General features: G+C 41.9%; 1 protein-coding gene across 1 annotated transcript; it reads right to left on the reverse strand.

The window, feature by feature from the left end:
* Window positions 1-2,792: 2,792 nt before the first annotated feature.
* On the reverse strand, window positions 2,793-17,845 carry LOC127576735 (interferon-induced protein with tetratricopeptide repeats 5-like). Its single transcript, XM_052027437.1, has 2 exons — window positions 17,741-17,845; window positions 2,793-6,769 (listed from the first exon to the last, which is right to left on the reverse strand). Exons 1-2 carry the CDS (start codon window positions 17,743-17,745, stop codon window positions 5,314-5,316), a joined length of 1,461 nt encoding a protein of 486 aa, XP_051883397.1. The 5' UTR covers window positions 17,746-17,845; the 3' UTR covers window positions 2,793-5,313.
* Window positions 17,846-18,383: the final 538 nt, after the last annotated feature.

An 18,383-nucleotide genomic window follows, 5' to 3' on the forward strand; every position in this document is an offset into this window, starting at 1 on the left:
TGGGCATAGATTTGTAATCAAATAACACTGATGTATAATGCTGGTGGGTACAGATCTGGCACAGTATAACTCTGGGGTGGAGTACAGGTGTGCACAGGTCTTTCACCATATAAGATTGGGGTACAGTACTGCTGAGTACAGGTCTGTCATCATATAACTCTATTACAGCATTTGTTGGAAACAGGTCTGTTATCCTGAAAGACTGGGTTACATTACAGGTGGAAACAGGTCTGTTGCTTTTAAATAATGGGGTACTGTACTGTTACGTGCAGGTATGTCAACATGTAACATGGTGTACAATACTGGTGTGCACTGGTTTGTCATTGTTTAATTCTGGTGGCACAGTCCTGTCACCATAGAACTCTGGGCTGCAATATTACTGAGCACGGGTGTTTCACCATGTAACTCTGGATTATACTGCTGATGGGAACCAATAGGTTACCGTGTACCTCTGGGGTGCAGCACTGTTCAGCACATTTGTGCTCATGTTTTATTGAAATTTCCATGTGATCTTTTGAGTGCTGTCAGAGATATGACTGGCTGTAACATTCCTTGAATTGGCCTCTGCACTGTGGTCTTCTTCCAGATCTTACTCCTGGTAGGGAGTTAATGAATACTTTGCTTCAGTGTTCACCAGGGAGAGGGATTTTGATGAATGTAAGGTAAGCATAGAACGGGGTAATGTGCTGGAGCATGCTGAAGTTAAGAAAGAGGTAGTGTTGGAGCTTCTGAAAAACATTAGGATAGATAAGTCCCTGGGGCTGGACACGATATTTTCTACATCAAGGAAAGAGATTGCTGGGGCATTAACAATGATCTTTGCATCCTCCCTGGCCACAGGAGTGATAGCAGAGGATTGGAGGATGGCAAATGTTGTTCTTTTCTTCAAGAAAGGTAATAGGGATAATCCTGGGAATTATAGACCAGTGAGTCTTACATCAGTGGTGGGCAAGCTATTGGAGAGGATTCTTAGGGACAGGATTTATGAGCATTTGGAGAAGCATAGTCTTATTAGGAGTAGTCAGCATGGCTTTGTGAGGGGCAGGTCGTGCCTCACTAGCCTAATGGACTTTTGAAGAGGTGACAAAACAAATTGATGAAAGTAGAACGGTGGATGTGTTGTATATGGACTTTAGTAAGGTATTTGACAAGGTTCCCCATGGTAGGCTCATCCAGAAAGTCATGAGCCATGGGATTCATGGAGACCTGGCTGCGTGGATTCTGAATTGGCTTGCCCATAGAAGGAAGAGGGTGGTAGTAGATGGAGAGTATTCTGCTTGGAGGTCGGTGACCAGTGGTGTTCCACAGAGATCTGTTTGGGACCCCTGCTCTTTGTCATTTTTATAAATGTCTTGGATGAGGAAGTGGAGGGATGGGTTAGTAAGTTTGCAGATGACACAAAGGTTGGAGGTGTTGTGGATAGTGTAGAAAGTTGTCATAGGTTACAATGGGATATAGACAGGATGCAGAGTTGGGTGGAGAAGTGGCAGATGGAGTTCAATCTGGAAAAGTGTGAAGTGATACACTTTGGAAGAATTAACTTGAAGGTGGAGTACAACGTTAATGGCAGGATTCTTAGTAGTGTGAAGGAACAGGGGGATCTTGGGGTCCAAGTCCATAGATTCCTCAATGTTGCCGCGCAGGTCGATGGGGTTGTTAAGAAGGCGTATGATGTGTTGGCCTTTATTAGTCAGGGTACTGAGTTCAGGAGCCGAGAGGTAATGTTGCAGCTCTATAGAACTCTGGTTAGACCACATTTAGAGTATTCTGTTCAGTTCTGGTTGCCTCATTATAGGAAGGATGTGGAAGCTTTAGAGAGGGTGCAGAGGAGATTTACCAGGATGCTGCCTGGATTAGAGAACATGTCTTATGAGGAAAGGTTGAGCGAGCTAGGGCTTTTCTCTTTGGAGTGACAGAGGATGAGAGGCAAATTGATAGAGGTGTATAAGATTATGAGGGGCATAGACAGAGTGGACAGCCAGCACCTTTTCCCCAGGGCAGCATTGGCCAACACCAAAGGACATCAATTTAAGGCCAGAGGAGGAAAGTTTAGGGGAGATGTCAGTGGTAGGATTTTTACACAGAATGTAGTGGGTGCCTGGAACGCACTGTGGGGTGGTGGCAGAGGCTGATACAATCAGCAAATTTAAGAGACTCTTAGATAGGCACATGGATGTAAGAAAAATGGAGGGTTATGGGCTGTGTAGGAGGGAAGGGTTGATCAAAGAGTAGGTGTTTATATAGGTTGGCACAACATTGTGGGCCGAAGGGCATGTACTGTGCTGTACTGTTCTATGTTCTACGTTAGGGGCAGGAAGTGCATGCATATTTTAAGTGCAGTGGTTATAGAGAGTGGAGAAGGGAAAAATGTGTCCAGCTTCCTGACTAAGCAGAGTAGGAAGTATTTGCCTGTGAAGCGAGCTGCAAGTAGTGTCTCATTCTCAGGTATCAGATCCAGAGGGCACTGATATAGTTTTTTGGTAGCTGGCTGATGAGCATGTCCATGGTTTTCCGTGTGTTACTTCACCAGATATGCAGAGAACCCAGAACCAGGGTCACAGAAACTGCAGCTCATGTTAAGTCCCAGATTTTTTTTAGACAAGACAGGATTTCTTTATTAGTCATATCCACATTGAAACACACAGTGAAATGCATCTATTGTGTAGAGGGTTCTGGGGGACAGCCTGCAAGTGTCGTCACACTTCCGGCACCAACATAGCATGCCCACAACTTCCTAACCCATACATCTTTGGAAATTGGGAGGAAACCAGAGCACCCAGAAGAAACGCACGCAGACACTGGGAGAACATACAAACTCCTCCCAGACAGCAGCTGGAATTGAACCTGGGTCGCTTGCACTGTAACAACATTATGCTAACCGCTACACTACTGTGCCTGCCCTGTGCAATTATGTTTGATGTTTCATTGAACTGAGTTTGTGTAGTGCTCCACTCCATCCAAATTCCATGTGATTGTCTTTCATTGTTTTAACATTTTTATTTCTTATAGTTTTCTTTCCTCTACTTTGTTTCCTGTCAATGAGAAAGGAACAGTCTCTGAGAATTGAACTGACACATATACACCAGTACCCTGCACAGTCCTGTCCTGCATAACTCACTGTACCGTTCTTGCTTCTGCAGTCCAAACACTCATAGGTGCACGCCCCCGTGAAGACATCTGTGCGCTGCTTGTTAGGCACCAGGAACGAACTTTTGCCTGCCCTCCCCCCCCTACTCTGTGCTGCAATGCCAGGAACCTGCAGCAAACCCCTCGTTTCATTCTCGACTAAGTCTTGGGGCTATGCAATCACCAGTTCATTACTGTGGTTCTGCAGCAGTGATAAGGGCAGGCGTGTGCACCAGTACCCAGCATGGCATCGCTGTCAGTAACACATCTTTATAAGCATAATACTACAATGATCCCACTCAGTGTTGATTGCACTCGAGCTGTTGCTTTTGGAATGCATTCTGAGAGTTTGGTATGAGTATTATCCAGCCCACTCCAACTCAGAAGGTTTGATGTAGAGATGTTAAAGAGCAGGGAGACTCCCACTGACATTAAGTGCTTCAACTTGCCTTGTGACATCTCTGGTTGCCCCTTTTCAGGCATCATGGATACTCTAGTTTTACAAGGCTCTACTCCATCAGTCTCTGTGGATTTTGTGGGAAAAATAGCATCCTGAGGTATACAGAGCACCAGGCAATCTTAGACAAAGCTATAGGCCACATGTCCAGACACATTTTCCCTGGGGTCTCTGATTGACGGGGACTCCAGGCTGGTGCTCCATGGGCTCTTGCATCCCTGTTCATATGTACCCTGCCATCCTGCAATGTCCTCATTGGACCTCCTTCAACTCCAACTACACACAGTATGGATGGAAATATAACTGCAGTAATGAAGCTTGGGATTTGAAACACCAAGGGTCCGAAATTGGTGATAATGGCTGAATGTCCATATCTACTCACCAACTGGCCACTCAAAATCACCTCGAGTGAAAATCAAGGCCTCAGTTAGATTTATTATTGATTTACAAATATCTGTTGTATTTCAGAAATAATTCTGCTAATCAATTCAATTAACTCTAATGCTGCATCTATGACAAATATCCTTTTCAATTCTAAATTCAAAACAATTTGACATGTTAGCAGCTATTATACTTTATTCAAAGTGAATGTGCCCAGTACAATGCAGTATCTTAGTGCCGATTAGCAAAGCATAGCATAGCATGTGTTATATTGCTCAATGTATTCTGGATAAACTCTCCAGTGGATTGATCCCACCGCCCATGCCCCAGCACTTCAGATCAATCCACGTGTTGCAAGGTAATCTTCTGAGAGAATATGCATTCTCTCACTCTTTGATCATGCTGATCAAATGCATCGATATTTCCCCTTTCTAGGGTTCTCTTCTTATATTTGTCATGCTCAAAACCCATGTAACAATAGTTCATCTGATATCAAACCTGCACCAAATTTCCACTTTCTGACTACAAACATGTCATGTACTCATCACCTGGAACTTCAAACCCAGTTTGCTCCATCCTGTTACAGGAATTGCCTCTTGGAAATCAATGCTCCGTCATGAGTGGAGCAGTCAAATACTTGACCCTACTCATCTGGTTACATAATGCGTCCATTGGCATTTCAGATCTGGGTTACAGACCTTGTCCTTGGCAGTTAACTATTCTGCCTGAGATTGAAAACTTGAGTCTGGTCTTTGGCTATTGCATTGTCTTTTGAAACATTCTTAGCTTCTGTCAGCAGACTGGACACATACTGTTAAGAATTTGCTGGTGTTCCTTTCATATAGTCTAAGCAGATCCAATCTTTGTTGTGAAACTTTAATTCTCAGACATGTCCATTTTAAAATGATCTTCATCAAATATTCATTCTTCAAAAGTTACATTTCTTCTGCAGGATTCATGTTACAAATTGAAAAGCAGAATACATCTAAGGATTAATAAGTAAAGGAAATGAAGTAGAAATTTGCCGAGATTCTCTGACAGGTTTTGACATTTGGCTCTAGTTAGAATAATTTCCTGACACCAAACTTTGCTTCACTTCACATATTCTGAACTAATAGTTCTGGAGTCATGTATGGCAGGGGTAGAATTATGGAATTAATGCAATTTACTTTGCATACTTAAGTCATCACCATTCTTGAATACAGCAGAGATTGAGAATGATTACAATAAGGTTATTGTTTGAATTTCACCAGTAGTGTCTAATTTGAAGAAGGTGCTGCAAAAATGTATTAAGTGAAACGGGTGTCCACCAAACCTCTCTTTCAGATCAGACAGAATCAATGCTTCTTTCAAGCATCATTTTGGCCCTTGATGGAAAGGCGTAATTCACAAAGAGCACACAGATAGTCTTCATTATCATGATCAAACTCCAAGGCATTTTCAAAGTATTCAATGGCTTTAGGCTTGTTCCCATCCAGCTGATACAGAAATCCTTTAACACCAAGGGCCTTGCTGTCATGTGGATTCCTGCGAAGTTTCCTGTCTGCCCACTTCTCCAGTTCCTTACGACATTTTCTCTGTTCATATGAGTCATATTCAATCTTCAGACCTTTCAGGAATAGGTTGATGGCATTTGATTCAGACTTTCTGTGATACATTTCAAATGACCCAGCATGAAAACATATGCTCTGCATGTTTTCTGGACGAATGCCCTCTAATTTCATGAGATTTCTGTAGATCTCCTCTGCTTTGGAGTAGTCTTTAATTTTAATACAGAAGTTTGCAAGATCCAATTGTGGTAGAGTACCCGACCTTTCACGGTATTCACAGGCCTTTTCAAAATGGTACTTACACTGTCTGATCAACTCAGTTTGGTGCTGAAATGCAGCATTGAGATGACCTGTGTGAGGTGCATTGAGTTTACTTCTGTAACACATTCCAATTTGGTGGTGTACGAAGCAAGAGTGTGGAGTGAATTCTAATATATGCTTCAGCAGCTTGATAGCTTTGTCCATAACTCCTTCAGTTCTGTAAAATTTTGCAGCATAGCGGAGCACATATGGAAAATCAGGGGTTTTCTGCAATGCTTGTTCAACTAATTTATTTGCTTCCTTCTTTTGCTTGAACCTCTGCATTTTTAGGGCCAACAGCACCATGGCCACAGAGTTATCTGGATCAAGCTCCAGCACCCGACGCAGATGCTTCTGGGACTGACTCTGTTCACGACTCTCTGGGGTTCCAGAAAATGATTCCAGACGAAATAGCACAGTCGCATAGCCCATGATCCATTCCGTGTTATCAGGATCTTCCTCTACAGCCTTCTCAAAACATTCCTTTGCCTCTTCGTAGTATTCACCGCCAGACTTCAACAATGACCATCCCTTCTCCCCGTATACTTCAGGTATCATTGCTGTATAGCGAGGGCCGTCAGTGAGCGGTTTACAGATCATCTCCAGCTTGTCGAGGTAGGACTGGGCCTCGACCAGTTGTCCCATGTGGTAATGCACCCAGGCAAAGTTTCCATAGGTGATGATGCTTTTTCTTTCAAATTCATCTTTGTGGTTCTCCCTCAGAATCTTTTCAGCTTTCTCTAAGTTTTCAATGGCTTCTTCGTGATTGCCTTGCAGGCAGTTCACAAAAGCAAGTTGGTTGTAGGATGTGGCTTGATATTTGACAGCAAAATTTATAGCATCTTCTAATCTGTACAACATATCTTCCAAGTCAATGGTTTCCTTCTGTGGGCGCCACGTGAAGTGACACTGAAGTTGATCGAGCTTCTTTTTCAACAAATCTCTCGGTGTGTTGCTGCAAGAGAACAACATTTATGAAAATCTGTCTCAGACCAGCTGAGGCACATTCCGCCCTTTCGTGCAATATCTTTCATTAAGGCATCATAAACCTGGAAATACTCAGCAGATCAGGCAGCGTCTAGGGAGAGAGAAATCATTAACGTTTCAGATCAACAACTATATACTAAGAATTGATTCATATATTGAGGATGAGAATGTGCATTCTCAGCAGCCCAGGCGGCAGATCTGTTGCTTCACTACACTGATGGTGCGCTCAATGCTATTGTAAGTGGTTGTCAGGCTCCCATTATACAGGCTTTCTGATCTTGTGCATGGAGCCTGTGCCAGAGTCAGAAATTAGGTGCTTTTCCCCCAATGGTCTGATACAGTGGCTGGAAGATAAAGGGTGCAGTTAATTTAAACAGGATGAAACTGTTGTGTGAAGTCATTAGGATTTTCCAGACATACTTGGTAACCTATTGCATGAGGAAAGCCTCCTATGACTGCTGAGTACTCTTGGTGATGTGACGCTGTTAATCCCGCCTAATGTTTAGCAAACTCCTTTTTGCATTCCCTGTCAATGTGTACACCTTCCAACGTAAGTGTGCGGGCCTTGCCAAACTGTGCTGATCATGCTGACCTCTACCTCTCACATGCTGTGCTCCAACCTCCCTAACATGGCCTTATGAACCATATATCACACATCACATTCTTCAGTGGGATAATATGCATTTTACAGCAGCAGTTTTGTTTGCCAGTGAATCTTGATGCGGTTCACAGTAACCAAAATGATCTTGTTCCAGCATGTTAATGCCATTCCATTACACCTCATAAAGTGCACAAGGATTTCTGGGCAAAAGAAGAACCTTCATTCATATCATAGGTTGCAAAATACAGCTGTCTTGTGCCCAATGAAAGGTAATTGGTTTAGTACAGTCACATGTACTGAGATACAGTGTAAAGCTTTTGTTTGCATGCCATCTAGACAGATCATTCCATACATAAGTACATGAGTGCAAGTGCGAAGATGTAGTTCAAAAAGAACATTTAGACATTCTTCACTGTCGAAATCAAATTCCAAGGCCTTTCCAAGGCATTCAATGGCTTCATACAAATTTTCAGAGGCATAGACAGATTAAGATTTTAGTAAGGTATTTGATAAGGTCCCACATGGGAGGCTCATGCAGAAGATTGAGAGGTATGGAATCCACACTGGCTTGGCTGTCTGGATTCAGAATTGACTTGCCCATAAAAGACAGAGAGTAGTGCTTGATAGGACACATTCTGGCTGGAGGTTCGTGACTAGTGGTTTTCTGCAGGGATCAGTACTGGGACCTCTGCTGTTTGTGATATTTATATAAAAATGACTTTGATGAAGACATGGATGGGTAGGTTAGTAACTTCGCAGATGATACAAAGATTGGTGGCATTGTGGATAGTGTAGAAGATTGCCGTAGGACAGAGCGGGATATCGGTCAGTTGCAGATATGGGTGAAGAAATGGCTGATGGAGTTTAATTAGGCCAAGTGTGAGGTGTTGCACTTTGGGAGATCAGATGTAAAGGGACTATACACAGTTCATGGCAAAACCCATAACAGTGTTGATATGCAGAGGGATCTTGGGGTCCAAGTCCATAACTCCCTGAAAGTGGCTGCACAGGTTGATAGGGTGGTAAAGAAGGTGTATTGGAATGCTTGTCTTTTTTAGTTGAGGCATTGAGTTCAAGAGTCAGCAAGTTATGTTGCAGCTTTATAAGACTCTGGTTTGGCCACATCTGGAGTATTACATTCAATTCTGGTCGCCACATTATAGGAAGGATGCTGAGGCTTTGGAGAGGGTGCAGAAGAGGTTTACCAGGATGGTGTGTGGATTAGAGGGCATGTGCTAGAGGAGAGGTTGGACAAACATAGATCTTTTTCTCTGGAGCGGCACAGGCTGAGGGGAGACCTGATAGAAGTTTATAAGATTATGAGAGGCATAGATAGAGTGGATGGTCAGTATCTTTTCCCTAGGGTCAAAATTTCCAAGACGTTAGTGAGGCCACACTTGAAGTATTGTGTTCAGTCTTGGTCACCTTGTTATAGGAAGGATATAATTAAACTGGAAAGAGTGCAAAAAAGATTTACAAGGATATTGCCAGGATTCGAGGGACTGAGTTATAAGGAGAGGTTAGACAGCCTAGGTCTTTACTCCTTGGAGCATAGGAGTATTCCCTGTACAGTTGCGACATAACCTCTCAACTTCTATATTCGATGTCCTGAATGATGAAGGCCAGCATGCCAAAAGCCTTCTTCACTGTCCTATCTACCTGTGACTCCACTTTAAGGGAACTATGCACCTGTACTCCAAGGTCCGTCTGTTCTACAACAGTACCCTTCACACTTATCTGAATTAAATTTCATTTGTTATTCCCCAGCCCACCTGCCCAGCTGATCAAGATCCCACTGCAATTCTTGATACTCCTTTTCACTGTCCATGACACCACCTATTTTAGTGTAATTTGCAAACTTACTAAGTATTCCTCATATATTCTCGTTCAAATCTTTGGTATAGATGACAATGAGCCCAGCACTGACCCCTGGGGCACACCACGAGTCACAGACCTCCAGTCTGAGCTAGGATGCTGAGCAGTACAAATAATAAGAACAAACAGCCAACTGAAATGATATTTTAAAGATAACAAAGTCACGGGTGGTGATTTTTAAGTCATGCTAGAACTATCTGGGTGACTTCTTTGCAGATGCTTGAATAAACTTGAATTTGGATTGATCATTGTGGATTGTGGAGAATGGCTGAGTCCTAAAATATGCTGCAATGTTACACGGGTATCTCATTGCCCATTAAGTGTGGATGATAGCAGGAAAATCAACTGATGTCCATGCTTGAGTGATGAAATAATAATCTCCATTACAGATGCAAGTGAATCACACATGCTCATGAAAACTGGGAGGAGATAACTGGATTATACATATATCAGCATTCCATGGAAGAGATGGTCAAATCCAGAGGACTTGTGGATAGCTCATGTTGTTCTCAAAAGCAAATACAGAGAGAGAACAAAACCTAGGACACACTGATCGGTCTTCTATTTGAACTTGAAGCCTATCCTAAAAGTAATGATAGAAAAGCATCTGGAGATATCAAATGCATGAAAAAATAGTCCTTGTGGATTTCAAAGTGCACTAATCTGATAGAATTTAGAGGAGAAACAAATGAGTAGAGCAGAGCACTGAATGAGCTCAAGTTGTGGAGAGTAAAGGATGGGATACCGGCCAAAGGGCTGTTCCAATAGTTAAGTCTGGAGGTAGCAAGGACACTGTGAAGAGTTTTTGAAGTAGATGAGCAGAGATTGGGTGAAACCAGGCAGTGTTACAAAGGCGGAAAGAGCTGTTATGTTATGGGATCTTACTGCCAGGTGGTGGCATTTCAGAGATATTGGAGGGGACTAAACCCAGATCCTGAGGAAATCCATAGGTGATGGTGCAGGAGTAGAAATGGGAAGAGAAGTCACTCTGATCATTCTCTGCCAAAGGATGGTAGATAAGAATGGAAGCAGGTAATTGGGTGATGGTAGAGAGTTGGAGGAGAATATGGTCAAAGGTCTTGGCAATCAGGTGGACATAGCATGCCAAATGAAGGTCACACCAGGGGTACAAGTGAGTGAAACACAGAGATAGAGGGAAAAGGTTGAGAAAGAGAGAAAGAGAGAGAGAGAGAGAGAGAGAGAGAGAGAGAGAGAGAGAGAGAGAGAAGGGCTGAAGGTGAGTGAGAGGGAAGGGTGGAAGGTAAGGTTCATGGGGCAGAGTGAGAGTTAGACAGGGAGAAAGGGGACTGCAGCAGCCTGCCATGGCCCAGGCATGAATTCTAGGCTTGGTTCCTTTGAAGGCCTGGACTCCATTCAATTCATTGCATGCATCCAGGCTATTGACTTGGGGAATAGTTCCACTCCATTATCTTTCCCTCCTCCTCCTTTTACCCCCTCACTGCCCCATTCTCTCCTCCTCTCCCTCTCAAAGACAAAATGATTTGCTTTTGCACTATCTAGAAATATTGGCATTCCATAATTATTTTACAATGTGATTAAAACTGCAGTTAACTTGATTTTTTTAATGGCAGCACAATTAACCTCAATCAATCAAAGTATAATGTGACAATGTGACGCACAAGGGCTCACACATCCCAGGTGGGGAACCGTTGCCCTATACTACAGCACCAGCTGAATTTATACCACTCTAGGGACAGGATGTATAAACGTCTTGCGCTGTGCAGCCCTATCCTACTCCTCACATCTGCCTCTGCCCTCCATCACCTTCCCGAGATCTTCCCAAGCATAATCAGCAAGGATCAGTAAGACAGTCTCATTTACCAGAGATCAGGACCACCAAGGTGGGTTAGGTACTTGTGCCAGTCGCTGATCCAATCTGTGAAGCTCAAGATGCTTGTGAAAGTGACTTGTAATGATGACCATCCAATTCAGAATGGGTGATACAATGTCTGCTCTGAATTGATAACTGTCACTCATTGGTAACAGTGCACCATCTCACGTGTGAAGAGAGCTTTCATTGCCCAGTACCAATGTGAATTTGAATTCATTGAACATGAGCCAAAACCCCAATCACTTAAAGCAAAGGCAGAATAGCAAAAATTGAAGCAAGAATTATGGGACAGAATACAGTGTCTCTCCCACCACAAATGGATAGCATTGACATAATCAAAGCTCATGGATGAAGTGGGCTCATCCAATTTATTAAAGAACAGATTTCGTTTTTCTTTTTAACTAATTTTACTGAAGAAATCTCCAGTGGGATAACATGGGATACATTTAAAGCATACATCCGTGGTCAAATTATTTCATATTCCACTGGATTGAAAAAACCAACTAATAATGAAATACGTACATTAGCTGACAAGATTAAAGAAATCGATAAAATATATTCTGTTACTCCTAATCTGGAGCTTTTTAAAAAGAGAACAGAACTGCAACTACAACATAGTTTATTATTAACATCTTCAATTGAAAATCTACTACTAAAAAACAGGTCAATTTTATATACATGGTGACAAATCTGGTAAATTATTGGCCAACCAATTGAAAGCTACCATATCTAAACGTCAGATTAATAAAATTCGTAAACCGGATGGCACCTATACGATAGATCAAGTTCAAATTAACAAATCCTTTCAAGAATTTTATTCTTTTTTTATACCAATCAGAATCCCCTGAGGATCCTACTTTAATACATGAATTTTTAAGAGATTTGAAGATTCCCCAGTTATCTTTAAATGAACGCTCTATATTAGATGCTCCCACTTCGGAGGAAGAAATAAAAAAAGTAATATTTTCAATGAATTCAGGTAAAGCACCCAGCCCTGACGGATACACAGCTGAATTTTTTAAATCCTTTTCTGATAATCTTGTTCCCTGGTAGCCAAAATGCCTTATCAGTGGGTAAACTACCACAATCTTTCTATGAAGCAACTATTACTTTAATTCTTAAAAAGGATAAAGATCCCACTGATTGTGCATCTTATAGACCTACTTCTTTATTAAATGTAGATTCCAAAATATTTTCCAAAATATTGGCCTTTAGATTGGAAAAGGTTCTTCCACAAATTATCTCTGAAGACCAGACAGGATTTATTCAGAATCGTTACCTACATTTTAACATTAGGAGATTAATGAATATTATATATACCCCTTCATCCCAAATTCCAGAATGTGTTGTTTCGCTAGATGCTGAAAAGGTGTTTGACAGAGTCGAATGGGAATATCTATTCAGTACACTTCAAAAATTCAATTTTAGTCCTAAATTTATATCTGCGATTAATATGATTTATTATGCACCTATGGCTTTAATACTTACTAATAATCAAAGATCTCCTTTGTTTAGGCTATTTCGAGGTACTAGACAAGGCTGCCCGTTAAGCCCTTTATTATTTGATATTGCTTTAGAACCTTTGGCTATTGCATTTCAGGATTCTTCAAATATATGTGGTATTACTCGTGGACAGAAGATTCATAAGATATCCCTTTACGCAGATGACCTGTTACTTTATATTTCTAATCCAGAGGAATCTATCCCCGCAGTACTATCACTATTAGATCAGTTTAGTTTTTTCTGGCTATAGATTAAATTTTAATAAGAGTGAACTTTTTCCATTAAGTATGCAAATTCCAATTTATAGCCAATTACCTTTTAGATTGGTAACTGACTATTTTATGTATTTAGGTGTTAAAATTACTAAGAGACATAAGGACTTATTTAAAGCTAATCTACTGCCTTTAATTGACCATGTTAAACAATTATTTACTAAATGGTCCCCACTGTCTCTATCATTGGTAGGCCGAATTAATGCAGTTAAGATGACCATATTACCAAAATTTTTATATTTATTTCAAGCGATTCCAACTTTTGTTCCAAAATCTTTTTTTGACACTATTGATTCTAAAATTCTTTCATATATTTGGCAGAATAAAAACCCAAGGCTAAGTAAGAAATATTTACAAAAACTAAAAAATGATGGTGGTATGGCCTTGCCTAACTTTAGGTTATATTATTGAGCAATCACTGTTAGATATTTAATTTTTTGGACACAAGATTCAGATGTAATTCAATGCCCCAGATGGGTACACCTTGAATCCCAATCAGTACTTGAATTTTCATTAGTTTCTATTTTAGGAGCTCCACTCCCTTTTGCACTTACCAAATTAAGTAAACATATGATTAACTCAATTGTTAAACATACAATAAGAATATGGTTTCAATTTCGTAAATTTTTTGGATTGAATAAATATAACCTGTCAAGTCCCATTCAATCTAATTTTTTCTTTTATCCATCTAGAGCTGACTCAGCTTTTTCCATATGGTAAAGGAAGGGAATAGTATGTTTTCGTGATTTATTCATTGATAATTATTTTTCATCTTTTGAACAATTGTCTAACAAATACAATTTGCCTAGATCACACTTTTTTCAATATTTGCAAATTAGAAATTTTTAAAAAGCTACTATACCCTCTTTTCCTACACCTTACAAAACTGAAATTACGGAAAATTTTTTTGGTTTTAATCCTTGTCAGAAGGGCTTGATAGCAACAATTTATGATTTAATTATGAAAATTCGTTCAGAACCACTGGACAAAATTAAGAACGAATGGGAAAGTGAACTCCAGACATCTATACCTATAGAGACTTGGAAGAAAATTCTTCATTTGGTTAATACATCTTCAATGTGTGCCAGGCATTCTTTGATACAGTTTAAGGTAGTTCATAGGACCCATATGTCAAAAGATAAGCTAGCTTGTTTTTATCAACATATAAATCCTATATGTGACAGATGTAAATCAAATGTGGCTTCTTTGACACATATGTTTTGGTCCTGTCCTCGTTTGGAAAAATATTGGAAAGATATTTTTAACATTATTTCAAATGTATTGAAGATTGATTTACAACCTCATCCTATCACTGCAATTTTTGGTTTACCAAGGATAGAATCTGGCCATCTATCTGTCTCTGCTTACCGTATGATTGCCTTTGTTACATTAATGGCCAAACAATCCATTTTGCTTAAATGGAAGGATCCAATACCCCCCTACTACTTTTCAATGGTTGTCTCAAACTAGATCATGTTTAAACTTGGAAAAAATTAGGAGTGGTACTGTTGATCCTTCGCTTAAATTTGAGGAAGTTTGGAGTCCATTTATTCAATATTTTCACATGATATAGATCCCCTTATAATAACCTTTCAAGTTAGAGGAATGGAGTTGATGACATAATATTGCTCTGTTTCTATTGAGAAATTTCAGTCCAGTTTTTAAAAAAATTTTTTTAGCTTAGTTTGGTTTGATACATTGTTTATAATTTTTCTTATTGTTTTGGGTTTTTTTTTCCTTTTTTATATTTTATAATAAATCTTTTTCTTTTATATTATATTCGTTCACTAACAAATCATTGGATCTACAGATTTCTTTTTATACTCTATTGTTCTTTATGATTATCCATGTCATGATTGTTCTCCTGATCTCTTTGCATTACATGTATAAACATTGATATATTAATCTGTATTAATTTGAAAACTAATAAAAAGATTGAAAAAGAAAAGGGATGAAGTGGGGGTTTCACACCATCCCTGGTCCTACCCATCTGACCCATATTGCACGTTAAAATTAGGGCTACCCTCGTCCAGTGCTATAAGCAGCAGCAATTGTGGGCACATTCGAGCTGCAGCGTGTCCCAGGCAGTGAATTATTGGTGCCCAGTAACTGAATGATCAGGATGGTGCTCACAGCTCTGTCTCCAGCTGGTCTCCTCCTCCCGCGCCTGTGCATTGCTGCACGGACGTCAGGGACCAGCTGGAGATCAGACGCCGGTACCTCAAACCTTCGGTGCTGCCACTGGACCGACTCCCAAACCAGCGAAGGGCCCTGACCTGCTGAGCCCAGGGACTGCACACACTTCAGGGGCTGCACCCTGTACAGACAGTTCCCGACAAACGTTGTTAATTAGCTCCTAGCACATTAAGGCTCTGTTGATTACATTTATTCTTTAATATTAATTTTGAATTATTTAAATATTTTCAAACAGTTTACAAATATCTTACAATCAAAGAGAACTGATCAAAGGATTCTGACAACGTGGAGCTGTCAATAGGTAATCGAGACATTCTGGGTCTTGTCCCCGGGAGCTGGGGGTTGCGGTGTGGAGCCCACTCGACTCCCGGGCACGGAGAGTCACTCAACCATCCCTCCCGGACATCATTGGGCGGCTCCCGCAGGACGGCCCAATGATGCCTGTGCAACTGCTGTCAGTAGCAATGGTTCAGGGGGTGAATCCGGAGCGGGGAGAGCTGGGATCGGTCGGGGGGAGGGGGTCAGTGGGAGTGCTGTGGTGTTTTTTCCTGACTGCGAAGCAGTTCCCATGCTTTGTTTTTTTCCTATGGGGGGGGGGGTTCGTTGTGGAGGAAGAAAACGCAGGCTGAGTTGGTCTTTATGTTTGAAAAAACAAAAATGATATGCTGTTGGAGGTTTAATCGGTTTTGCTCTGGGATTGTAGCCTGCCCGAGTGCTGTATGTGATCAAACCCTTCATGCGTGTGTTATTTAGTGAGTGCTATTGGTGCATTGTAAACAGAATGCATTGATTTGGCGTCGTGATCCTTGCACTTTATTTGTCTATCTGCTCTGCACTTTCTCTGTAACCGCAACACTGTATTCTGCATTTTTTTTCTTTTTACTACCTCAGTGTATTTATGTATGGCATAACCTGTCTGGATGGCACACACACAAAAGCTTTTCACTGTATCTCTGTACACGTGACAATAATAAACCGATACCACCCATTGCCAATGATTGTAAAGTGAGATGTGCACTGATTGCGTTTCCTGTGTCTATTTTTTAAATATAAATAAACCATATTTTTGAAATAATAGAAGGTTGGTAGCAGGGGATTGGAAGGGATATTGGGCTGGGAGCGGGGACGTGGAAGGAAATGGGAATCCAGCCAGGACGTTTGTGAGGGGTGGTGCTCAGGGCAACTCTGGGCTGATGGGAGGATCAGGCAGTTGGCAAATGAAAAGCTGGTGTAGGCGGGGCGGCTAGGAGGGCGGCGGGCAAGGCGAGGGTCTGGCGAGGGTTGTGAGGTCCCCACACCCCTTGAATAAAAAGGTGCCACCCAACCGATATCGTCTCTGAAACTCAATAAGGTCGTGCCTCAATCTCTTACATTCAAGCGAACATCGGTTTAGTTTAGCAAACAATCTGCTGGCGGAACTCAGTGGGTCGAGTAGCATCTGTGGGGGTGGAAAGGAATTGTCGACATATTGGGTCGAAACCCTGCATCAGGACCTGATCGACCCTGAACAGGAGCTGATCATCCTGTCGCAACTTTTCGACCCGAAACGTCGACAATTCCTTTCCTCCCACAGATGCTGCTCGACCCGCTGAGTTCCTCCAGCAGATTGTTTGTTGCTCCAGATTCCAGCATCTGTGTAGTGTGTCTCCATCGGTCTAGTTTACATACCATAGTCTTTTCATTCCTCGCCCCATCCTAGGAATATCAGCGCGCCCTCTGAGAAAAATTTTCAACCCCCCCCCCCCCCACCCCGAGGTTAAGGCTCACTTTCTATCTGTCGCTTAAGATATCTTTATTAGCCACATCGAAACACACAGTGAAATGCATCTTTTGCGTAGTGTTCTGGGGGGGGGGGGGGCAGCCCGCAAGTGTCGCCACACTTCCAGTGCCAACACAGCATGCCCACAACTTCCTAACCCGTACGTCTTTGGAATGTGGGGGGAAACCGGAGCACCCGGAGGAAACCCACGCAGACACGGGGAGAACGTACAAAATCCTTACAGACAGTGGCCGGATTTGAACCCGGGTCGCTGGCGCTGTAAAGCGTTACGCTAACCGCTACACACTTTGTTCACCGAATTTAGTAATTTCCCTGTATTTCTCTGCTCTTTCACCATTGCCCATATTTTCCCAAACCGAACTCCAGTTAATCCCCATCTACTCTGCTCACTGTGTCACTCAGTGATATCCGTGCTGTTCCTGCAGTCAACTGAATGCTCTTGACAGTGAAAAGCCAATTCCCCAGCGCAGACTCCATTTGTCACCTAGCCCAACTGGAGGACATGCTCCCTAATGTGACACTTGGTCTCCTCTGTCCTCACACTTCAATAATCCAGCAACACAGATTTCGCCTCGAACTCTTATCAGATGCTGGGATCCCAAAAATCAGTGTTTCCAAACTGTGGGTTTGCCCCACTCCAATATCTCCCGGTGTTTGCAGATGCCGGGATCAAACTAAAGTTCCCAGGTCACTACCTTGAATGGGTTCCCCCAAATGCTCAGAAACCCAGGGTCAGACCAAAACCTTTACCCTAAATAATCAGAGATCAAGGGACAGATTGACTGATTGAGTTATCACTGCCATTTTCTTAGAATGTACTGATTTTTAATAACACGGTGTAAATTAAAGATGTTACTCACCTCATGATGCTGCTCAGGATTCTAGCTGCACCTCGCTGAGCTGATTAGCAGAATGACTGCACAAGGTCTCTGCAGCTCTCTGTTCAGTTTTATAGTTTGCAGGCTGGGCTGAGATCCAGAAATTAGTGTCTGAAATCGGAATTCGAAAGTGAAACTGACCAAGCCTGATATTTCTTCTCCGGAAATTAACTGCGCAATGGAAAAGTTTCCATGTTTTCCAAAAGCCAGGAATGCTAAATTCACGGAGGGCAGTAACCACACAGTGAAATATTCTCCTCAATTTCTATCTTAATCCTAACGCACTCTATTCTTGGCAAACATGTAGGATTAAAATTTGGATTTAGCATAACAATCCCAACAATCCTGGAAAGATTGCAGATTCCCAGAATTGTGGAGTTCTCCCCCAAGCCCCTGATCAAGCACAACTTGATCTCACTGAATGCTGCTCAGTGGAGCCTGTGGCTCTGAGACATCCTGAGCATCGATGTAGTGGACGCACCAAAGGGAGTCGGGGAGGTCTGGAGAGTAAAAGACAGAGGATCTCTGGCACTGGGCTCATCAATGATGTGAGGATCGAATCTTTTAAATTAGGGTCCTCTGAGCTGACAGAGGAGAGAGGAGGGGAAGAGAGAGGAGTGGGAGC

The sequence above is a fragment of the Pristis pectinata genome, chromosome 12 (genome assembly GCF_009764475.1).
Source record: "Pristis pectinata isolate sPriPec2 chromosome 12, sPriPec2.1.pri, whole genome shotgun sequence".
NCBI classification, from domain to species: domain Eukaryota; kingdom Metazoa; phylum Chordata; class Chondrichthyes; order Rhinopristiformes; family Pristidae; genus Pristis; species Pristis pectinata.